The sequence below is a fragment of the Manacus candei genome, unplaced genomic scaffold, assembly GCF_025592945.1.
Source record: "Manacus candei isolate 608988 ecotype Guabito, Panama unplaced genomic scaffold, ASM2559294v1 h1tg000037l, whole genome shotgun sequence".
NCBI classification, from domain to species: domain Eukaryota; kingdom Metazoa; phylum Chordata; class Aves; order Passeriformes; family Pipridae; genus Manacus; species Manacus candei.
Genome location: NW_026138085.1, coordinates 18,079,541 through 18,105,012, shown reverse-complemented (window position 1 = coordinate 18,105,012; position 25,472 = coordinate 18,079,541). Strand labels below are relative to the sequence as shown.

The 25,472-nt window shown below is 38.7% G+C and overlaps 2 protein-coding genes across 3 annotated transcripts in view; both read right to left on the bottom strand.

The window, feature by feature from the left end:
• The window catches only part of GABRG2 (gamma-aminobutyric acid type A receptor subunit gamma2), a 61,151-nt gene extending 38,517 nt beyond the window's left edge, over nt 1–22,634 (bottom strand). Inside the window, exons 1-2 of one of the 2 annotated variants that reach the window (XM_051794125.1) lie at nt 22,338–22,631; nt 21,662–21,912 (exon numbers count right to left, since the gene is read on the bottom strand). In XM_051794125.1, coding sequence (XP_051650085.1) covers nt 21,662–21,768 — 107 coding nt within the window. In that variant the 5' untranslated portion in view covers nt 21,769–21,912; nt 22,338–22,631. Of the gene's footprint in view, nt 1–21,661 lie in introns of both variants that reach the window. The other variant, XM_051794126.1, reaches the window with a different exon arrangement.
• LOC127473919 (uncharacterized) lies at nt 70–21,219 on the bottom strand. The gene is made up of 2 exons (XM_051794181.1): nt 20,635–21,219; nt 70–237 (listed from the first exon to the last, which is right to left on the bottom strand). Exons 1-2 carry the CDS (start codon nt 21,202–21,204, stop codon nt 208–210), a joined length of 600 nt encoding a protein of 199 aa, XP_051650141.1. The 5' UTR covers nt 21,205–21,219; the 3' UTR covers nt 70–207.
• Nucleotides 22,635–25,472: the final 2,838 nt, after the last annotated feature.

Sequence of the window (25,472 nt, the reverse complement as noted above, 5' to 3'; positions counted from 1 at the left end):
TTGGGACACAAAACACACCCACCTCAGGCTTTAATAATACTGTACAAAACATTGAAAAATTGCCTGCTTTATAAAAGGAGACTCCCAGTAAAGGTGCCATGTAACAGTTGAGGTTACAGTTCACTTTAGCAGCATTTCCTTCTAGTACAGTTGATACCACATTCAGTCTCCTCAAAGGAACATGAGTGCTTATCACCTTTGCCACGCCTATTTTTCTCTCACTGCCTCAGGTGGGACCTGTTATGAAACAAATCTAATTGTCACTCAGCTTATGCAACTCTCCCCCAAAATATCACTTCTTATGTACTCAGTGTTGTTGCATTACTTCTCTTGGAGAGAATGATTTGATGCACCACATAACTGACATGACTGATAATTAGATTCATTCAAACTAACTGTCACACAGCTTTTCTCCACTCTGATGAACTTGAGCCTATTGTGATTTTGGAAAGTTCAGCACAAATTTTTGCCAAGGGTTTTCATTTTCACTTTTGCTAACCAGAACCCAGAGAGGATAAAAAGTCTGGCTGCTAGTTGTTTCTGCTACTGAGCAGGATGACAGCAGATCATATTCAACCTGCTTATCACAGTGAAAAAAAAAAAAAAGCAAGTTAGGAGTCAGAAATGTGTAGACTGGTCTTAATGGATGTTTTGTTTTCTCAAAATCTGTGCCTCCGGTTCTAAAGGAGAATACAGAAACTACTTCGGGATATGACAGAATCAGATATTTTAATTTCAGAATGTCAGTGATAATCAGCTGAACAGTGCTAGGCAACTGTTTTTTGCATAATATACCAGCGTCCTTCTTTCCTGACCTGCTTCTGTGACAAAGTTTGAACACTGCTGGATATGAAAAATCTTAATGATACTACAGATTTCTTAAGCCAGCGGGTAGAACTTGGATACAAATGGGTTAAAAGCAGAAAATTTAGTTATTTTCCCATTTCAGCCAGAATCTGTACAGGAGTGGGAAAGAGCTCAGAGAAGTGGATTCTTCTGGGGCCTGGGTCTTGTGCTTGGCACACGAGATTGAAAGAGGCCCAGCTGGCCATGGGTGCAGCAGTGCAGGGAGGAGTGGGCCCAGAGTCAGAGAGCACCACTCCCTTACCAGCAGCCTTAGTGAGGTTGTGCCCACTCATCCCTGCAGTGTTCTCCTGCTGCATCCAGTTGGGACCTCCTCAGAATGGATGGCCTGAAGGCTCTCCCATGTTGGGCTTTGGGAGCTGTAAACCAACTGCACAAATACAACTGAACTATGAAAGAGGTTTTGGGTCCTTTCTTCCCCATGGGCACAACCTGACAGGACAAAGCCACAACACGTCTGTGCCTCTGCGTGTAAGACTCTGCTCCCTGGGAGGTGCTGAAGGTACAGTGACATTTGAAGCAGCCTGAGACCGTGCACAGGGAATGTGCAGCATGAAGAGAGAGCCAGACTTGCACTGCATTGAGTTGAGCTTTGATTGGTTAATCTGTGCCTTCGTTCCATGTCCTGAATTCCACTGAGTGCAGCCTCCAGGCACCCCTAAGCCACCCAACACCAGCAGTATGAACCTGGGAGCTTCAGCTTCCCAGCTCAAGAGCTATCAACCCAGCTTCTTCCTTCTGGCTGCACAAGCCTGAGCCTTTTACAGGCAGTGAAAAGCAGAGTTTTAATTGGGTATGTGCTCCACAGTATTCTGCTCGTACTGACAAACAGGTCAATATAATTAAATTGGGGAAATTTGTTTGTTCAGCTGTCTGGAGTTCAAAGTTCTAATTATAATTCAAAGGAACATAACTGAAGCCAAGTTCTTTCTCTTGGAGGAAAGAAAACCTTTCTAAATAAAGTCTTTGCAAACAGAAGGCACTAGATTATATGTTTTTAAACCATGCAAAGATAATGAAGAAATACAACTTTATGTATAAAAGGCCATATTCCTGTTTTATAACCAAATAAGCATCCATTCTCTGAAAAGAATATAATTTTCTGAATGGAAAAGAAAAAGTAAATCAAATGCATGCTTTCATAAAGGCAAGGTGTTACTGAATATCAATGTGATGAGAAAGCTTCAAAACAGCTAGTTAGTAGAATCTGGTGTCCTAGACAGTGCAAGATTAGGAGTAGGTGTGTCTAGTGGTTTTCTCAAATCTAGAACAACCTTACTGAACAGCAGTCAAAAGTCACTAAAACTTCCATTTCTTCTTGGAAGCTATTTGCATGAATGAAATATCTACTTATTTGTTTGCTCATCTCTCATTTCAAGCCATTTTGGCAGTCCACATCTCAAAAAACAGCAAATACTTTATGAGCTTGGTGGGAGACAGAGGAGAGAGAACACAGCCAATGTAACTAGGGAAAAATGCCACTAAATGCCAGCTTTTATCAGAATTCCAAGAGGATCATAAGTTAGTATGGGTATGCAATTGTCTAAATGTGTCTCTGTGTAAACCTGCACACCAGCCAGAGCAACCTGAGGTCAATCTCTATCCAGATGAGCAGGGCTTTGGCCATGCCATGCATAGCCAAATACTAATGAAATTAATACTAATGAAAGTTATAATGACAAAGCCCTTTTCATCTCCTTAAGACTTTCAGATCAGTCCTTCTGATTATATCATCTAAATTTTGCAAGAGCTTTTAATGTCCAGAACAAATTTGTTAAAGCCTAGATTATACCCAAATGTATATTGAAATCTGCTTTTACTTTTATGACTGCCAGAAGTTTTCAAATCTAGTAATATAGATATGAAAAGAAACGTATATTTACCTACTTGCAGATTACAGTAAAATTTTTGGAAGGTTAATGTTTCGGACACTGACACAAAATCTCAGCAGTTGAGATATTCCCACTCGGCCATTAATGCCATTGCAAGATGTGTGCAAAACTGCTCTACATAAATCCACTTTCCCTAGTTGAAAAAAAGAAGGCTTAAGAGAGTCAGAACCCAAACTTGAAGCTTCAAGCCAAAGAGTACTTGAAGTTAGAAGGCACTTTTGGAGGTCATCTGGTGCAATCCCTGCTCAGTTGGCCAGCTAAGCCTGTATGAGGTAGCTGTGATGGTAATTACTTACATATATATTTAACCATGAGTGTTTAACATTCAGGGGGCTCTTTGTATGACTCAAATTACCTGAAATACATCTTCACAAAGCAGAGAAAGGGCAGTAATCACTACATGCTAATAAGCACTTATTAATTTAGATTAGATTTTTTTGTATAACGTGCAAAGATCTGTAAACTGGTATCTCACTCTACATTTACATAAAAACCTCATTCTTCCACTGAGCTTTTTACCATATCAGGTGTTAAACAGGAGTGAAAATTAATTTTAACTATTACTGAGAATTTTCTGCGGACCTTCACCCAAGAGTCAATTATCCTGCTGAAAAGTGCCTGCTGTTGCATTGCCATTTACGGGTAGAATCAGAGCAGCCACAAAGTGCATAAAGGAAAAGAATTGTAGCAGTACTGAATAGCTAACAATTAGTTAGTTTAAATCCTATTACAAACTTAAATTTATTTGTTGAAAAACTCTGGCCAATTTCATCTTTTATACAAAGTAGGCTATAGAAGTTATAAAGCCTTCAGCAAAGATTTAATAAACTACTTACATATAGAATGAGTTGTTCATTGAAAGCACCAATCTGTTCTACCTCTCAGGGAAGGACTGAAACGAGGCTTGCTAGTTTACATAACAGCACTGTTTATTTAATGAAGACTCAAGTTAAATTCATTCTCTGATGTGCATAAAGAATTACCTTAATCTATAGGTCGTACATTAGTCATGGTGATAATATGGTCACTGTGAGGGAAAGGCATTCCAGGTTCCCACAGTGGATGCAGAGATGCTGTATGCAGATGTGACAGATGAGTCTGAGGAGCATACAGTGTCTCTGGCAGTCTGACAGTACCTGTGTTCTCTCTGGGGGCTGCCAACCACCTTTGAAGCAAAGCCAGCTCGATTGAAACAGAGCATGTTTGCACAAAGCTGTGTCCTGGATTCTCTCACCCTGTTCATGTTTCTGGGCTCTCCATTTGTATTGTTTAAATCCCAGGGCTATGCCCAGGATTGTGCTATTATCCTTACCATAAAAATCGATCCTATTTTCTCTTTTACTACTAAATGTTCATCACAATACCCAACCTTCAATTTTCTCAGCACTGCAAATCATGTAATGTGGAGATTAATTTTTCCCATTTCTTACATTAAAGATGTAAACTTGGAATAATACTTTGCTTAGAGAGGAAAAGAGGAGATCCAGTCATTTAACACGAAATGATGTGGAGAAATTTGAACCACGAAATTGTGGAAATCATGTAGTCCCACTCCCTTCACCTAGAGTTGTGGTGCTGGTGCAACTACAATTCTGGATGGAGCTATGTTGAAGAGCCTGAAATCCTAGACTCCCAGAGTTTCCAGCAAAACTTGTTTCACACCTGGCCAAAAGAGAGTATAAGCTGTATTTTGGCCCTTTGAAGTAGTCATGGAGTGAGGGAGGATGAGGAAGTTCACAGGAAGAAACTAAATAGTTTTGACCTCTACTCAGTGTTTTGGGTAGGGTGGATCTTAGGTAGGTCACCTGGAGAAGGTAGTTTATTTCCTAGGCAACTGCTTCTGCTACAGCTATCATTTCATGAACTATTCAAATTGTGTAAAGTATTTAAATCCTTGTCATGAAATGATTACTGCTTAAAAACAAAGCAAAGCTGAGTTTTTCTTTCATCCCTAAGTCACAGAGGTACTGAAGTGTACAAGGCAATAATTATTAAAATAATACTACAGTTCTCATAAGCTGAAACATTAGGATTACATGGGGTCTGAGTCCACACGTCTCAAAATGGGTATTCAAGACCCAGAAATCACTACAGGAGCACAGATGAGTACTCCCAGCAGATGACTTCTCAGTCATCTTTACTGAGCATGAAGGCCCCAGATTGCCAGCAATCACTCATTTCTGAAAACTGTGCCTACCCTGAGATTTAAAGGGTGCTGGATCCCTGTGAACATTTCATCTCTTGTTCACTGAAGAGATGATACCTGACAACACAAACCTATGTATCACACTGTGGATTTTACAAGCTTTCTTCTAGTCATTCAACAATTCACAGTATCTCACTGGTACTTTTCAGACATTTTGAGTAAAACAGTCCAATTCTTAAACCTCTTCACAGACTTCTAAAATATTATATGGCAATTAGGGTTTTGTATTGGTCTCTATAAAACTGTCAGTCACAGCAGACTGGTTTATCCTGCGGTCATTCTACATCTTCCCCAAGATATGCACTCACATCAACTACTGCACATAACACATCATAAATTTTAGCTCTTCATAGTTATTGTTAAAGCATCTATTTTCCATATTTTCAGATTAAGCTCGATGTGGCTAAAGCAAGTGTTTATACAGAAATATTGAAAATGAAAAATTTAAGTTGGTTTGAGTTTTGTTTCCTTCCTGTATGTTCACAAAAACACCTCTTAAAAAAGCCCTTTGGAGTGCATTTACTGAGAGTTCTAACAATAAAACTTATCATTTGTAGTATTTACTCTGTTCTCTGGTTCACTATACTGAAAAATTGTAGTGCAATATTTGCATTGCACAACAAATTGGGTTCAAGTTGTGAGTGACCATGAGGATTATTATTCCTTTTAAAATATTTCTAGTAGCAACAAAATGGTCACGGCAAGTTGTCACAAAAATTCCCGGAAACGGGGACCAGTGTTAGCAGTCCTGGCAAAGAACCAAAAGCTGAAATGTAGCACCCAGTCTAGAACCTGTTTCTTCAGCAGAAAGTTGAGGCACATTGTTAAATAAGTTGATAAAGTATTTCCACCTTCAGATCTATCAGAACAGGCTGATGTAAATAATCAAAGCTGAATTCCACCACAATATGAACCTTTGGGTGTGCACTGGAATCGTGTGCTACCCCTAGGGAGGATAACAAAGTGTAGAGGGTTGAAACAAACTTGTTTAGCCAGTAAGGAATAAGAAAGATAATTATAGAAACAAACATATATCATTAATTTTGAACATCCTGAGCTTGAACTGCAGCATCTAGACTTCTGGAGGAGTGTAAGATGTGATCAGATGATTCAGATAAGCCTCCTTAACTTAAGATGATTATTTCCATTTTTTTTGAGCTTGAATTTTGTATGAATATGAATCCTTACATTTCATTTACTGGAGGTTATATAATCTACTCCCATACCTGTTTTCACCATGGTTCTGGCTACTCATGTTAGTGGCAAGTGAAAGCATTAGAAACAAACAGAAAAGGTGGAAATAGGTTCAGATATTCTTCTGCATCACAGGGTTAGCTTGAGTTGATCTTCTGTTTTATTTGAAATTTACTGGCTCTGTCTAACTGTAAAAGGTGTAACCTTGGAATTACATGAACCTGAGAAGGTTTTTTGTTTACCTTCCTCTTCTCTCCAGTTCTCTCCCTTCTCATCCTCTTCTTTCCTCCTTTTTTCTTTAAATTTATCTTCTTTTGAAACTGTTTTATGCATCTCTGCATGTGAAATCTAAGGCACTTGGAGCATGATTTTTGCCTGTTGCTATTACTCAGCTCCTGCAGATTTCCACTATAGCTGGGAAATCTCAATAGAAGGAGTTAATGGCCATTACTGGAATGTGATTTGACTAGGTCTGTTTTAGTGTGAGCCCACTTCATTTTTCCTGGCTGTGTTTTATTGTATATAACTGTCATCTGTTAGTATTTTATGTGATTTCTCTTCCCCAATGACGTACATTGCTTTTAGAAAAGATTTCCTTAAAATCTCACTATATATTAAAAAGAGGAGTAAAAAGCTCAATTCTGTTCTCAGTGAGTCAAGTTAGGAAAACATTGATGCCCTTCAGCCATCTATTTAAACAACATTAGCTCAAAAAACCCTATCCTATTGCTCAATTAGATTCGAGAAATAAAAAAATAGTTTCTTGTTCTGTACTAGTGCATGAGGCACTCATATTTGTGGCTTTTCAGAATTCTTGCACAATGTTTTTCTGTATTTTGTTTGCACAGTAATTTCACACAGAAGGAAGTCACTCCTGGAATCAGTCATTCATGATGTGGTCATCTTCTCATCACTATCTCCTAATGTTTAAAAACAAAAGTGAGGTGCTAGAAATGTCAGCAGTTTTGCTTATTGAGTAACACTCCCGAGCATTTTTTTTGGATTTAAAACCCTTTTGTGTGTGTGTGTGTACTGATGTGAGCTATAAATTCAAGTTAAACTGAATATAAATCCTTGTTAGAATTAAATCTGTCATGGAACGTCTTTGTTCTTTTCTCCTCTGTCTTGGTACACAGCAAAGCACTATAATGAGTGCTTTATACACTATATTGAGGTGTTCCCAGTGTTGGGCTGGGAGTCAGGAGCATTGAATGCTTACCCCAGTTAAAGGACTAGTGTCCTTCTCCTTGTTATGGTAAGCCAAGTGATACCATCTCTCTATGTAAGTGTAAACTACTTTTATAACATAAATAAGCACATAAATGTCCCTTATTATTTGTGTTTGATAAAGACTAGGTATGATGGTAAACCATCTAATTAGGAAGAAACAACCACTAACCATGCCTTAGGAAATGACATTGCATTGCACTTATCAGCAAGGTTAAAGCCCGTATCTTTGGTAAAGCAAGTGGGTCAGATAAGCCCTGAATGTTTAGAAAGCCAGTCAAAACTAAATGTGAAACCCGTACGGGTTTATTCGGAATATATTAATAATTCTTACTTCTCTTAGATCATGGAAGTGACTTTACTGGAATATTTATTAGGTAGAAATGTGTCTTGATGGAAGAGCTGAATGAACAGAAAATAGCTGCTTAATACACATCATCATGTAGCTAACTCATTCACAAAATGACTGTAAGCAAATGGTAAAAACTAAACTGGTTTTTTGTTGTTTCTTTTTAAAACAATGCTTCTGATTTAATTTAATTTTTAATGCATGGTAACCAATAGTAACCCATGTGTTCCCACATAAACCAACTCATATCATGCAAGACACTGTTTGCACTCATACTCATAAAACAGACTGTGCAGGGGTGGATGTGGAATTTAGTTCTGATAACAGGGTAGATGTGTGATAAATTAAGAATGTAAGTGGCAAACTAATGTCTCTATGTCAGCTGAGTAGGAAAATTGTCAACAAGTGTGCCTGTAATTCCCCTATGAATTTCATTAAATGGTGGGTTTGTTGTAGAATTCTGATGGACTTTCCTTGATGGTTGTTGCAATCAGAATGGCTTCATGTCAGGGTCTCCTTAATTCTGTGGGACATAAATATCCTAGTTTTAGGGTAAGGACTGCTGGCACCTCACCTGTAAAATGCACCCAAGGCAGGGTTATCCAGTGGTATTGTCACCCCATGCCTGGTTAACCTCGAGAAAAGGAGGCTCGGTGGAGTCCATTGATCGTTACTATTGTTTGTATAAAACTCTGCTTGTACCATGCAAAAAGTCAAACAAATTAGCTGGAGATGTCTGGTCAAGGAGCTAAATTGCTGTGGCAGCTAAACCAAGTCAAAAGAAGCTGTGGGCAGGTCAAGAGATGTTCATGCCCGGCCAAGCCTCTGTCCTGGGGCCTTGCAGGCTCAGTGCAAGGAGGGCCTGTCGTGAGCAGTGGCCACACTGCATGGCAGGGCTGCCCACTGCCACTCACACTCCTGCCTTCCACGAGAAATAGGGATGCAAACTGCTACATCTTCCTTTCCTGTTTATGCCCCACTATGATAAATGTTTTCTAGCTCAATTTCAAGAAGAAATCCTGAGGTATAGAAAATTTTGTAAAAAAAAAAAATACTTAAGATATCTATTCCATAGAAAGAAAATCTCACTATTAACTATGTAGAACTTTTTATGCAAGAAAATGAAAATCTTTTTCTGAAAAATGGTCAATTGTTTTAAAGGCGCTATCTAATATATAATATGGTGGCTCTCAACTTTATTTTAATGAGAAGAAACCATGCATGGGTTCACTTAGTGTCTTATTTATCTTTTTTGCCTTTCTATCAGTCTCCAGTAAGTAAAATGTAAAGCACAAACATGCAAATCCTACCTAGCTCTGAAGTTTTTGGCATTTGAGTGGGCTAGGCATAACGATCACTGCAAAGCCTATCTTCCCATCTCTCACATTTGAATGTGACTATTAAGACTAGTCAAAACACTGGGAAAATAGCAGCAATTTCTATTCCAGACACATTCAAACATATATCTCCCAGGTTTTTCTTTTTCTCCCAGAAATATTTTGGCATACCTTTTTTGACTCTCGTCATCATAAGAGAATTTTATTTTATAAATTGTCATGGTTCTGATTATGGTCAGAGAAGTTTGTCTTTGTAAGACACTTCTACAGAGAAAGCTACTAGAAACTTGTTTTATAAGTGGGTGTCATTCTGGGCTAGAGAAAGCTCCTCGTAACTGGAAAAAAGGGCAAGATCAGAATAATAAATAAGTACAAACAGAAGCTGAGAGTGGGTTTGATTAATGTGTGCAACTGGCTACAAGGGTGAGAAATAGCAGTAGATGTAACCACAGACATATTCCAAAAGCATTATTTGGAAACATTGCTTTGGGAACCAAGTTTATACAGCACTGTTACTGATTTATTTCTGAAATTCCTGGAGAGAAGAAACCACATTAAGGTCTACAAGATGCCTACTCATATAACTAGAGTTTCAAAATATATTTAGCAATGGAATAATACAGAGTGCAGAAGATACTACAAGAATGATACAAAGTCCAGAAACAGATACAGGTGAAATTGTTTCCTTCAGTTTGAAAGATTATATAAGAAGATTTTTGTTTCTCCCCCTCTTCACTGCAGCTCTGTACTGTGCTAAGCCAAAGGACCCACTAAATGTGCTCCAGAGACTGTTTCAGATGAAACCCAAAATGTCCATATATTCAGGCCACAATGTCCAGTTCCCCAGCAGGTTTCCTTGGCTCCTCCTCAAAAGCTCCGTGGAGGACCCCCCATGGCAGGACAGCAACAAGCTTTAAGGGTGAATGGATACAAGATGAAGCAGGAATATGGAGAGGTTCCCATCTGGCATTACTTGAATTAGTCCATTCCCACCTGTGGGGTCTCCATGGAAGAGATGTAAGTAGCAGCTACATGTGGTGTCATTTATGGATCTTGTACTCTGTGTGAGCTCTGAAGCAAGATCCAGGAAGGAATTTAGGGCAACCACGCAAAGCCTCGTGGAAACTAAGAATAAGCTCGTTGGCAAAGTGCAGATGGTTTCAGACCTCATTTTCCATGGGTACAGAGAAGGTACCATGATGCTTCAGAGATTTTGTTGGTCCTTTATAGATCTTATCCAAATTGCACAATCAGGAACTCTTTAAAAACAAGAAGAGTCTTTCCATGACTTGAGCAGATGCTGATGGGACCATCAGGTGAGGATGGACACTTGAAAACTTGGAAAGAGTGCAAACCCCTAAAATTAATGGGACATGAGTAGAAGCCAAGGAAGAGTAAAGAAGTTTTACTAATCATAGCATATCTCCCACATGAATAAATCCATCTTCAGTTTCGTTTTCTACAGATCCAGCAGCTTTCTATGAGCTGCAGACACGCAGAATAACAGGCAGAGTATTGACAATAAGAAATTCCACTGGAAGCCACTAAAGCAAAACTTCTACATGCAATCTGTCCTCCTGAGATCCCGGGGAATTTGGCAAACACACCTCGAGATAATTTGTTAAATAAAGAAACAGGTGCTATTCTAAGCTCTACAGTTTTCCAAGACAGATTACCAAAGAAATAATTTAGAAGACAGGACATAATTGGAATAGACTTTCTGGCAAATGTTGCATTTTTAGCTTATATCTGTCTGATTTTCCAGGATTATGCTTTCCATACTGCCAGCTGCTCTGTATTCTCATCCTGGTGCAGAAAACTATGTTGGTAAACATTTAAACACAAATGAAAGTGTTTTCCTGGCTAAGGGCTTGAATGTTAAAGCCTTGCTGAACTGAACCCTGGCTCAGCTGCCTCAGCCTGTTTTCCCAGGTGTCACTGCAGACATGACACCTTGGTTGACGAAATACATTCTTTACTTGCTGTTTGGAAGTCTTGCTCACAAATTCTAATGGGAGGTCCTATTTAAAATAAGTACTATTTATGACTGGACATAATTTTACTATTAAATTTCTGGATTTTTTCATTATATCCTTTCATTACTGTTTAATTGAGGAGCTCAGATCATGGCTTATGCAGGTAATGATTGCAGATAACAAATGTTTCTCAGTTTTTGGTCTGAATATATATTGCATTGAATTCAATCCCCTCTGTGCTTATCTACCACAGAGATATTAAGAGAGACAGTGGTTTGGGGATGGAAACAGAAGAATTGTTTTTACAGATATAGTATCTTCTATCTTTCTTCTTTTCTTTTTTTCTTTCTTAACAAACTGTATAATTTAAGCTGCAAACAATTTTCTCTCCTAGTACTCTCCATAAGTCTTCTCATACTCAGAACTTCTTCAAAGTTACCACGTAAGCTGAAATTCTTGGTTTCTGGCCAAGGGATAATTTTATTTCAAAGCTTAAAATAAAATCCAATTTTTGAAATCTGTAAAGTTATTCTTATTCCCGTTTAAAACCAAATCTATATATGAGTTGTTTTCATACACATAATCCCTAAATGACTGAATAGTAAATTCTGGAACTCATTATAGAAATAATCCTTATTAAGATGTATACCACAGTAAAAGTGATTCACTATTAAGAAGTTAAAATGTATTCAGTGGGTATAAAAGTGGTTAAAAATGGTTGGATATTAATAGCAAGTAATTTGGAATTGCTTAATTTAATTTCTGAGAAATGAACTCTGGAGACAGCGGTGGCATATTATGGCATATTGAGTTTATCTGGGCAAAACAGAGGCACCTGAGATCTACATTTTGACATCAAGGAGGCAGTCATGGGTCTGTATCACAAAAACCAGTGGCAGACAGGAATAAGCCTTGTTAGTTATGGTAGACATAGAAGTTAAGGATTTGGCCCTAAAGATTTGTCATGACTTTAATCTCGTGTGCTACATTACATTAGACCTTTATTAAGGTTTTAAGTAATATTAAGTGCATGCTTTAAGTCTTTAAGACAGCTTAGTGAGATGTTTTAGTATTTCCTGGAGAAAACAGGAAATAAAATGGAAAAGGTCATTGCTAATGTATTGTTTATTTTTGTTGCCCCAAAGAGCTTACAAATACCTGATATGTTTAGTCAGTACAATATGGTCTGTGGTTTGTAGTTAATTATTTGGGTTCAATAAAAGAGTAGCAATATTTGTATTTGTATTCTAAGGACCTCCACGCATTTTGCCACTGGTAACCTTTCCAAATTCTTACCTTCCCAGAAAATAATTTCTTTACTACATTACAAAACAAAATTGTAATGCTCAAACATATTTGGAGTGACAGCCCTCACGGGCTGCAGGAGCAGATTGTATCACTTACCTTATATAACAGAAGCCAAAAGGTGTCTTTTCAGTATTAGTTCGGACACTAAGACAGTTCTTGGTAGTGTAAATATCATTACATGGGTCACACACCTCATCTTCTTTCTCAAGCCACTACGAGCTTTCTCACTTGTGTTCTTGTTGGGGTGTGGCATCTCTCTGTGGCCTCTGACTTCCAAAAATACACCCAGGCTCTCTGCACTTCATGCAAACAGTTGCCCTGCATTTGTCATCTTTATTAATCTGAACATACCCACTCATCTTCCTAATCCCCGTGCTGGTTTTCTATTTGAAGTATAGCAGGCTTCTTGTCTCTCTGTTAAAGATGATGTGTAATTCCAGCCTTCCCAATTCGCTTCCAGACCTCCTTCAATTCTACCTCCTATTCACAGCAACTGTAGAGATCATAGCTACAGCCCTTACTGAACTAGGCAACTCTAAGGGCTCTCAGTAATTCATCTGAGATGGTCAAGTTGACTGTAATTTTAATCATATGTAAAGTATTTGGTGGCATTCTCCACTCCCTGACATTTTTGTCCCTGTTTGCCTTTCCTGTTGGATCTCTTTGGGCAATGCTTTCGCAGATGGTTTGAAAATATTGGCCATCACCACAAATAAACACGAACTACTGGTCTGAATATAGAATTATGTTATTGATTTTTGGGGGGTCAAGTGTTTATTTTTCTGTACAAAGACTCAGTTTGGATGCTTAAATTTTGGAAGAATGTCTCTTAGGCCTATAAAAGTAGAAACCAGAGGCATTAGTGAGGATAGCAGAAGAGGAAAAATGATTGCAGACTCCTCAATGAACTGTTTTCCCTTGCCTGCATCAGTATCTGCTATGCATCTAATTGAAGCCTTTTTAGTGTTAATCTGCACTGTGAAGTCTTCTGTGTCTTCATCAGTTTTCGGAGAGGAAAAGCAGAGTACACCCTCTCATAGGATGTACACAAAATGGCCAAGAGATAAGTGATCTCTTTGATCATTGTGAGTACAGTTCATTCTGGTTTGGTGACACGGTTCTCTGGCTTTAGCAAATATAGGCATGGTTCAGTAGGTTCCCAAAGTGCATTATTACTTGATAATATATTGAATAATACATTGATTAGTTTAGTAAGGCTTTCTAGCATTATCTGATTAATTGTTCTTAATTGTTCTCTTTCTCATTCTACCTCTTTTTCGCTCATGAAAAATAATCTCAGGGAATTAAATGAAAGTGGAATTCAGTAGATAATCCTCAATCTGTTGCAGCAGGCAGATTTCTGTTTGGATTTGAAGATATCTTGCTATGGATTAACGAAAGCTTCATATGACCAGAACATGCTATTTGTGTTACACAATATAACACTGAATCACTATTGAAGGAAAACACTTGTTTTCTCTGATCACCCACTTTTTTCTGGGGAATTCTGGCAGAAGGTTATTTTAGGTATGTATGAGATCCTCTTTAAGATGCATTTCTCATCAATGTATAGAACCAGAAGTATTTTTCAGTACAACACAGAGCATTCAAAAAGCTTAAGATGATAAATAGCTCAGAAAAAAATCTAGCCTTTCATCTCAAGGGTTCTCACCAAAGTCTAAGATGACATTCAGTAAAAAATACAATTTCATACATGATTACCTGCTTCATTTGGAAAGAGTTAATGCAAGCATAAAAAGTAAATAACTTCTTATTCCATTCCTTCCAAATACTCATTATTATCCTTCATTTCTTTTAAATATATTTTTCCCATATATTGATCTTTTATTTTTGGTAATAATCTGTACATGTTGGTTTAGGTATTGTAAAAATGCTATTTCTTAAATATTTTCCTGTTTATCTGCAAACAGATGAAAGTTCTATCTTGTAAGAGTAATATTTAGTCTCATATACAATGGCCAGATTTCACAGCTGTTGTACTTCAGTGAATATGTGTGAAAACGTCATTCCACTAAATCTGAAAAAATAGAGCTGATCCTCTAGGTGTAAAAATCTGACACAGGAGTGTTTTTCTTCATTAATGGTGATAATCCGTTGCACTGAGATTGTACAAATTACTGAATTTCTATTATCTTCTCTTACTTCTCAGTAACCACAACGTAATCATTACCCTGGGTCAAACCACCAGTATATTGAGCCATGTATTTTGCTTCTGGCAGATGTCAATAGCAGAAACTAAGAGCAAAAGAAAAGGGCAGAAATATCCCTGCCAAAATCTCTCCTCTTCCAGAAACATGAAGATAGAGATTTCCTGTAATGGAATGTTAGCATTGAGTTCAGTAGATTTTGAAATATTTTTCTTCTCTTTGAATCTATATAAATACTGGGCCCTGCATTACCTCACTTACTAAAAAAACCCAACCATTTTCCTAAGTTTTCAGGCAGCCAGGGATCATTTCATTGGGTGCTCTATGCCATTTACATAAGAGAGAACAAGTAATGCTGCTGTAGTCAACTTTTCTATGTTGCTTAGGACATCACATGAAGAAACATTATGCAGCTGAGATAGTCATTTACATGGGAAGGTGTTTGCTACATTTCTCTTCTTATGCAGTCACTGGTGGTTTTCAGCAGCATTAAAGCCTCCTTTTTTGACAGCAGTTGTGTTAAAAATATTACTGTTATATAAACAAGAGGATATCACCGTGTGTCAGACTGAATACCCAACATTCAGTCTGACAAGACTCATATATTAATTTCCTGTCATAACTATAAAATACCCCAGAATCACACTAGATATAATCCTCACTGTTCTCTCAATACTTTTGTAAACCTACCACCTTCGGCCCTCTTTTACCTCAGTTTTGTCAGCCAGCTGGCAGGTGTTGGAACTCGTGAAAATATGTACCCACTATCTCCCTCTTCCCACTCTTTTTTCATATGGATGAAAAAAAATATATAGCTTTTTGCAAATTTCTCACGTTGAAGGAGATGGTTACACATTCTGATATAAATTAAGTTCTAACCGCTTCGTATGACAAGTTTAAAAGTAAGTAATATTATGTTCTGTTTTGCTGTTTTCTCCACTTTCTGGCTTAGTGTGAAGCTGAATTTCTTCTTAATTTGAAGAATCAAACTAACAGGTTACTTCTGGACATTACAAATAGAAAACCAGACCCAAAAACCAGCAAAGCTCCCACTTACTGCACCAGAGCTCTTCTGAGCCAGGAGCTCACCTGAATAAAATGCCTGCAAAGACACTGCCTCTCCACAGGCGTATACAGCAGCTGAATTCAGACTCTCATGGGATGCATCTTGTTAGTATTGGGACAATTTGGGCCATAATCAGTATGAAAAGGAAGGATGCAATGAATGTTAAATTTCAAGTCATCAAAAGTCACTCTTCATATTGAGTCTAAAGTTTAAAAACAATAGGTGCATCTAGAATATACACTTTATACTGATCCTTTCTCATCTCTCCTTCAGCTAAAATAGCTCTTCACCCTCGTTTTTGTGTGTTGGATATTTTCAATAGGGGCAGTTGAAGTCCCTAATTTCATGAGTTTGGTTTTAGTCTCATTTTTTGAGATAGGCTCTTCCTTACGTAATAATAATAATTATAGTTACCTGACTATGGCAATGGACTCTTTTTTTCTGTAATTTATGGTTCTTTCCAGGTACTTTCTGCAGTCTTTTTATACCTCATATAATGAATGTATCCTGTTCTAAGTAAACAACCTTCTCCTTTCAGCCCAGAAAGCATATCTATACTTCCAGTGAAGTTACCTGAATGTCCATTTCTATCATCAGTTGTCATATCTTTTCTAAAAGAAAATAAACATGTCTCTTTCTCTTTTACTGCCAGAAAACCTCCCTAGTTCTTGTTCAGAACTTCAATTCAGACAAAACAAGCCCTGTTTGTGAATGGAGAAATTCCTTTATGTTCAGAGGGCCAGGACAAAACCTATGTGCCATTTAAGATCAGTTTACATTAGTCTGGACTGGAGTGTAAAGCTTATGTTGATCTTCTATGTAGAATAAAAAAGCAGGAATGAAGGAAAAAGTGTTTAGAGCTATTGTAAATCAGTTGGGATGTAGGTTGAGAGCTTTCTGCAAAAAAATAAAAGCATTATGCAGCGTAAGAAACACTTTTTGAAGATCCTTCCTGAGTTATAATTTAACTTCAGGTGATTTCCCTGTTCTTACTTATGAGCATATAGCCACTTGTAAGAATCTATACTGGATATGTCTTGGCTTTTCCCTCAGCAACAGACTGACTTCAGTGGATCAGGGATTACTGAGAGGATAAAACGAGGTTTGACATGTGAGAAGATTCCCAGAACTGCTGACATTTTCAGTACTAGGTATAGGATAGGGTGTGGATTTCTTAGTAAGCAAAACTGGAAAAATGGACAATTAAACTTTATCATTTGTGTTAAAATGGATTTGTATTGCAATAATAGCCTGTTAAAAATGTTCAACTCTAGACAGGCTATGAAGGATGAAAATTAAAAACCCCCTTCAGTTCTGACATCCTATGTCAGGTTTTGGTTTTAGGTTTTTTTGTGTGTCTATTTTTGCATATTTTTGCATAGACTCTTTTCAGTGATGCCCAGCGACAGGACGAGGAGCAATGGCCATAAACTAAAACACAAGAACTTCCACCCTAACATGAGGAAGAACTTTACACTGAGGCTGGCAGAGCACTGGAACAGCTGCCCAGGGAGGGTGTGGAGTCTCGCTCTCTGGAGACATTTCAAACCCACCCGGACACGTTCCTGAGTCACCTGTTCCAGGTGACCCTGCCTTGGCAGGGGTTGGACTGGATGGTCTCCAGAGGTCCCTTCCAACCCTGAATATTCTGTGCTTCTGTGATTTTCGAAGCCTGAATTGGTATTAATCAAGCCCCAGGCTAGCTGGCTGTTCTCACTTCCATTCTCACATGAGCCATTTATTTTCTGTATAAGGCTGTGAGTGGGGCTGCAGGCACAATAGTCTGCAGAGCTGCAGCTGAGACTGTCCCAGTGAGGCAGATAACCACAGCACACTCTGGTTATCCTGCTGAATGCTAAAAAATAAATAATCAAACGATCACCCCAATAGAATCTTTGTATTTAGAAATATATAGAACTTGTGCAGCTGGAGTAGTTGACACCAGTTGTTAGAAGGGAAAGGCTGCAGAGTTCTGAGCCAGTTTCAAATGAGCCACAGCATCTCACTGCAGGACAATGCCAGTCAGAGCTACTGACCTTTAAACTGCCTCTGCTTTGGAGCTGATTTGAATATATGTCTACAAGGTATTACTTAATTTTCAAATCTACTTTAGATCTGTGGGTTTGGTACTCTTTTTATGACAATGGTAGTTGTTCCAAGTTTGTGTCCCAGCATTACAGCTGACAGCAGTCAGGAATGCAGCATGCTTATGAAAAACTCAAAGGCAGTCTCACGCTCCTTGCCACCCTGGACATGGTAAAAGTAGTGAGCAGGTCTGGTGTCTGTACAGCCTCAGCTTTGCTGACACAAACACTGTAGTGTATTAAATATTCAATTTCATAGTATCATAGGCAAGGATAAAGTCATATTTTAACAGCACCTAGATTCACATCTTCTGTCATGACGCTTCTTTAAAGGGAACCATTCCTTGTGAATTGAGAGATCATTTCTTACTGAGCAGTTCCTTATTCTTGACTTAGTATTTAGTGTTGTATGCTGTGTGGAAGTATTGGAAGTATATGAATAACTACAGCTACAGGAATACCACCAAACTGATGTCAGCAAGTTTTATAGTAATTCTAAATGACTGTCCGTCTGGGGGATACCCATACTCCTTTTAATTCCCATTTATACCATATCACTTTACAAGAGCAAAACAATTTTATTTACACCCATGTTCAGTAATTTACTAATAAAAATACGTTTCACAAAGGCACCAAACTATTTTGGTGCTAAAATGATTATGGATTTTTTTGATCAGTCCTGACAATTTTTGGGTTTAGGTGTGTAACTGCAGTATATAAACATTGCCATGATGCTACCTGAGCACTCTCAAGTGAAAAAACAAAAGTTGCTGGTGTTCCACATTTTCCATCTGGACATTACTTTGCACTGTATTCATGTGGATTTTGCTGACAATTTGTTAAAGCTAAAGACTGCAAAAAAACCTAATAAACACTGTATGCGAATCGTGTGCAGAGTATAGCTTTAAATAATTTTAAACTTTGCTGGTGAATTCTATTATATGTAATGTTAAATACCTACTGTTGTTCAATAAGGGTAATCAAATAATTAATTCCAATTAAACCATATATTAGTGTGTGCAAATATTAGTTTATTATATTTATAGTTTTAAACTGTCTCTTAATCCTAAGATTTTTTTATGTACAATTTTCAGAAATTTGGAGCTTAGTTTGACTAATTTTCACTGAAACACAGCTTTAGTCAATGTGATGGACTGCCCAGTGCTGTTACAGTAGTCTGAGTGCTAAGATGATGAGGAACTGCAAGAAGTTTGCAGTACAGTTATGTATGTCAAGAAACAAATCGTAAGAAAGCACTTCCTAAAACTTTAATGTGCCCAGTTGTAAGGATGTACTCTGTGCATGCAATAAATCTGAAACAAGTTCTTGTGAAGGTAAAATATTGCAGTGCTGTAATATGGCATTTGTTCAAATCATGGTTTGCTGAGGTCAAAGTCAGAATTTTAGTTACTTCCATTAATGCCTAGTGATGTCTTGACTTTTCTTTCTTTAATCTTGCAAATGTCAACAACTTTGCAAAAATAAATTTCACAATATAGTATTTTCTGTATTAATAGGGTTCAAACTTCTGCACAGTACTAGTAATCAACATTTATGTGTTCAATTACTTTGATCAGATTCTGCAAATACTTAAACCTCTGTGTGTTTCAGATGCATAACATGAAGCACTTTTGTTGGCGTTCACCTGCATTGGCCTTCCAGAATTTCAGGCAAGTGACACATAATAAATGATATTGCTCTCCTTCTGAAGTGTTTGATTAGATTTTAACAAGGAAAATCTTTCATCCTGGCTATAAATAAATGGTATCTAAGTTCAACTTTTTATAACTCAGCCTTAGTCCATGAGTTTTCAAAACTACTTATTATAAGGCTTCTTCCACAATAGAAGTAGGAAATTGTTAGATTTCCTGATTGTTAGAATTAAAATAATATTTGCATGTTGGCTCATTTAAAATGTTTCTGTAAAGCACTATTTTCTCTTTACTTGTAGCTGTTTATTAGTATTTTTCTATTATATATTCTTTAAAATTATGAGGTCAGGAAACTGTCAGAGGACACCATCTTAGCTATCAGATGGCTGTGAAAAGAAAACAAAACCTTTTGCTGAGATAAAACTTTAAGTTGCATTACGAAGGGGTATTTTTAGAGCTTATGAAATAATTTTGGCAAAATTCTTCTCGGGTGATGCTATTCTGAAAGATGAGTGAAAAGAAGGAAGTGTGTTAAAATAAGTATTTGAGATTATTTTAGTGGAAGTTTTATGTCAAAATAATCTGAGAACCTGTGACATAAAATCCTGTAGAAACTCATTTTCCATTGCTGTATTCACATAGTAATCATAAATGGCTCTGTAAGGATCAGAGATACCTCACACTTGTCTTACTCCCAACAACCAGGTATCCCTCATGGTAGGCTCACCAAGTTTTATTTCACTTTCATTTTCAACCATTTTAACTTTCTTTTCACAGGAATTCTTTACAAAGCCCTTTTTTGTGTGTGGAAAAAAAATAATCTAAAACACAGCAACTTTTAATTTCCCTGGGCGATCATCTGGCCTTTTATTTGGCTTAGAAGTAAGGTTCTACCACTGCAGCTACCAAGTCTGATTTTTCTTAAACAAAACAGAAAAGCAAACAGAAAGAACACACTTTTCAGTATAGTAGTGTCCAGGTAAAGGGAGGGAAGAATCAAGAAGGTAAATTTGAATGAGAAGCTTGTGTTGACACAGCATTAAGAGTAGCAAAGAGAGCGGGCACTAACTTCTCAAACGTATCAATGACAACATGGCTTATGCAGTTGTGAGGAACAGTCTGTTGCTGCTGGAAAGGCCAGGTACTTTGCAACGCTGTGCTGTTTTCTCATCTAACCTGTTAAATGCACAGTCCACACATTTTTACAGGAATGTCTGATTCAGCGCAGTGCTTGGCACTGCAGCAATACTCCCACCCTCCACTTTCTGCTCATCCTTGAACTCCTTCTTCCCCTGCTCTTGAGATTTTTACCTCTTTACATTTCGGTATCTGACACACATATGCAGCAGCACAGGTCTTCCAACAGGACGTGTTGGTGTGGGGGGAAACGCTGTTGTAAACATCCATCTCATCTGGTCCGCGAACGCTATCGCAGCCTTCTGGCAGCGTGAGGAGACCGACAGCGGCCGGGAGCCGCCCGGGAGGGCTCTGAGGGACGCGGGAGGGCTGTGCGGGGCCGGCAGGGCTCTGAGACACCCGGTAGGGCTGTGAGGCACCCAGGAGGGCTCTGAGGCACCCAGGAGGGCTCTGAGGCACCCGGTAGGGCTCTGAGACACTCGGTAGGGCTGTGCGGGGCCGGGAGGGCTCTGAGGCACCCGTGAGGGCTCTGAGGCACCCGGGAGGGCTGTGAGGCACCCGGTAGGGCTGTGAGGGACCCGGGAGGGCTGTGAGGGACCCGGGAGGGCTGTGAGGGACCTGGGAAGGCTCTGAGGCACCCGGGAGGGCTGTGCGGGGCCCATGAGGGCTGTGAGGCACCCGGGAGGGCTGTGCGGGGCCCATGAGGGCTGTGAGGCACCCGGGAGGGCTGTGCGGGTCCCGCATCCCTGTCCTTGGTGCTCACCCTGCCCGCCGCTCGCAGCGCGCTGCCGCGGCCGCAGCCTCGCACAGCCATGATGGGTCTGCCCGCTCGGGGAAAACAAGTACGAATGCGCGGACATTCTGCCCCCGAAACACAGCTGCGTTAGAACTCCATGCATTGGAGCAAGCAATTAATTCAGAGATAAAAGGCTTCATTAATATGGCACCAAATTCTATGAACAGCCCGGCATGTACCACCATCATACACGCCCGCCGCTCCCCTCCCTGGGCATGTCAGAGCGACAATTGTAAGAGAAATAAAACATTGCAAGATCAGAGCTGCTAGGAGATAGATGAATGCAATGCCACTACCCAAACCTCCGGCATTCTCACCGCAGATCGGCAAATTTGCAAACAGATTCTTCACCCCCCAGTCCTCCTTCCCCCCACCCCCCTAACAGAATCAGAAAGCACATCTTACCACTGGATGAGAGAGAGGAACAGAAGTGCCCACACCATCATTTTGAGAGAAAATGCAGGATTCAAGAATGCAGTGCTCCCCAGGCTTGTTGGATTTGGAGGAATCATCTCTATTCCAATCCCCCCCCCCAGCTTTTCCCCCCCTTTTCTCTTGGTTGCAGATGGATCCGTCCCCTTCTTTAATTTTTTTTTGGTAGTGGTTCTCCCCCCTCCCTACCGGGTCCCGTCAGTGGGATGAGACATTGCGCCCAGCTGCGGGAATTAATATGCAGGGGGACAGAAATTAGATCTGCACAAGCCCTTTGCAGATATAATCAGAAAACGTCAGCTCAGGCAGCAGGCAGCAGCTTCCAAATCTAGGGAAATAATATAATTGGGAGAAAAGGAAAAAAATAAAACCCAAACAAAAAGCCAGAATCACAGACATTCACAGAACAAAAACAGTCAAGGAAAGAAGCACATGCACATGCACACATTTACGGAACCACTGACACACATGCAGGAAAAGCCAACAGAGCAAGAAAGAGTAAATGGAGGAAAAAAAAAAAAGAATGAAAGGATAAAGAAACGGAGCTTCTGCCTGAATGCAGATTAACTCTGAGGTCAAAGTGGAAATGATGCACTCTGCTGCAGCACAGATTAACACATGCGTGGTGTCAGTCAGGGTGCTTTTTAACCTTTGATTACACATATGCAGGCAGCCTGGATTTTCATTTTGGAGGCAAGAAGGATTTGGCAGGCATAAAAAAGGAGGTTGGAAAGAAAAGCTTGCCCTATGCTGCTGAGCATCCTCATTTTTCTAAACAGCCTGAAAATCGTGATTGCAAAGGAGGAAAAAAATGAAAGGATGGATGGGGGAGTGGAAAAGGGAGGGATGGTTGTTGCTAAGTGACTCAGGAAATGGGGAAAGCAGTATTGGTGGAGTCAGTATGAATGAGGTGAATTAGTGTGTGATAGGATTAGGGGAAATATGCAAGGTTTTTATCTCCCCTCCCCCTAATAAAATCAGACAGAGGAAACACTTCCTGTCCAGAGGGGAAACACTAGATGACCATAAAAGCTGACCTGTGCCAAATTTTGGAACCAGAATCCCAAATTCTATTGTCCAAAATGCAATTTAGCAACTACTAGTGAAGTAAAAAATTCAAGGAATCTCATGATTTCCCGAAGTAAGAGCACCTCAGTTGAAAATAGGTACTTGGATCATGACCAACAATAACAAATTTTTTTACCTCCCCTATTTTTATTACCTAAACCACAGCAACAAGCCTCCCCAATGCTGATTATGAACTGGTAGATTAATAGACTAACTTAATCATCAGAAACTGGGAGATGTGACCTGACACTGTTTCAGTTCAAAGCCCATCTTTTTAAAACTCAAAGGAGAAATAAAGAAATAATTATTCTAAAAAAAAACAAAACAAAAAAAAAAATTAAAAAAAACCAAAAAAAACCCTTAAATGAAGAGGAAGTTAAATGTTTCCAATAGAATAAATGCATCAAAATTTCCCTCTGGACTGAACCAAATCTGACACTCGGATCCTGCTCAAACCTTTTAATACCCAGGACAATCTGGTAGTTCCCAATGTCCAAATTCAAAATGACAGTTCTCCATCAGAAAAAGATAGTTACAGTAGTTGCTGTCTCAGAGTCTCTGAAAACATAGATCCAGCCTTCAGCCATCAAGCTATTTTTTTCTATTTCCAAACACAAGATATTTAACTCCCAACAATAAGCAATAGATCAATATTATTAGTTGAATGAAATACATCTTGGCCCTTGGATAGTTCTGTGATAAATTGAGCCAATATCTTACACTGTCACTGTATCACTGTTTCCAAGCAAACTAATGTTACGAACCTGGTTCTTAATATTTCCAATCAGTGGTCCTATTCTTAGTTAAGTAATTTCCCCAACTTATCCCCAAACTATCACTGAAGTGAAATACAGCCACTTCAGTGATAGAAAGCTACCAAATATTCCAAATCTCTCTTTCTCTTGGTGTATATCTGTATATGTATATATGTATGCATGTTCAGATAGCAACATTTGCTCGTGGTACACTTCATTACCTGTAAACATGACATTTTTATGATTTTACTGCTGTAATCTCTCTCATCAGTTATCACAGCATTCCTTTGAAGGATAAAAATGCTGTATATATTTTGATGAGGGAATCAAAATTGTTGACAGCTAAAAATTTGAACTGTGTAAATAGTTATTGTCTTAGCTGCAGCAATTGTGTCTGTTATAGCATAGCAGCTTTACTCTGCACTTTATTTACTGAAATTTTGTTCTGTTAGCAGAATCTTCTTGTCTGAAAAGAGTTCCTGGACTTCCTAGAAAATTGTTATGCACCTTCACTCCAGAGGTTCAGCTCGTTATTCTTGTTAAGAGAAGCAAAGGATCTACAACAGGAGAAAAGCCTGCTGACATCAAATCCTCATCGTTTTTTCCAGGATTCACACCACATAGAGGGTATGTCAAAAGAATTAGACACTGTAATACTAATCCTTGGCTGCTGAGATTTCACTAAGGTAGAGACCACTGATAACATTATTCCTGTAGGTATTTTATAAGCTGTGCCTTGTATTCACGTTGTTAATTGGACATCAGTGGGGTTTGATAGCCAAGAGTACTCTGAAGATTGTGTAGATTATTCTGCATATTAAAACTTGCATCACCATATTATGATTAATTTTTCATCTCAGATGCATCTACTTTAATTTTTTTTCAGCTGGATGCAGCTGACATTTAGGCACCGACTTAGGTGGTGGCAATTAGGATCTGCAGCCTCTGATGCAGTAAGGGGACCACACAGAGGCCAAGTCAGGTTTTTCAGTGCTCCTAGATACCATCATTTAGATATCAAAATACCTGACCCTGGTACGTAAAACTCATCCACCAATAATCAGGCAATACTAATTTTGGCTGTAAGTATTTTGAAATGCAAAATTGTCCTTGTGCTTCTTTGCAACCTCAGCCTGAAGAAAGAGAAAGCAACCCCAGGTTTTATGCTTAATGCATTTCAATATTATAATCTCTGGTTATGCTGATAACCTGTACCAGGAAAAACTTTGTTTATCTGTAGCAGATAGAACTGCCATAGAAAACAAAAATGTGACAGGCTGTTTTCTGTCTGAACACACGTTGTCTTTGAAGCACAGTGTTCTGCTTTCTGTGCCCACAAGATCAGATCAGAATTCCATCATAATAAATTATCACAAAGGACTGAATTTACATGAGGATACTGCCCAGTGTGAAATGTTTTCCTGACACCTTTTGTGTGATAAACCAGTCCCACATAATAATTTGCCCATGAGCACAAATGTGGTATTTTCACAACAAACTTCAAGTTTTTTATGTAAAAAAAGTCTTGTGTAGAGTATTTAAACACAGAAGTGATTGTTCCAAAAACATGCATTCTTTATCAGACCAGAAAGATGTTCATAAGAGTATCTTAGTATATTTTGGCATGTCTTGTTTGCCTACAAGGGGGTTCTCAGCTTCCATGATTTCCCTAGTTGTCTGTATGCTTAAGCTCAAAGAAAACATGGCTCGTTTACTCTAAAATTATTTTTTTCCTGCCTATCAAATATTAAATCACACATTAAAAAAGAAGAAAAAAGATATATGTGAACAAGCAAATGCAAAAATAAGTGTTATAAAAGATGGATAAAGTGAAAAAGAAGGACAATGTCAATGTCAATATATTGCCACATTGTCTTTTATCACATGTTCCTATCTGGAAGTTCTTTCTGTTTCATCTTTGAATTCCTCGTGTTCCTTTAGACACAAGTGCTAATTTCACT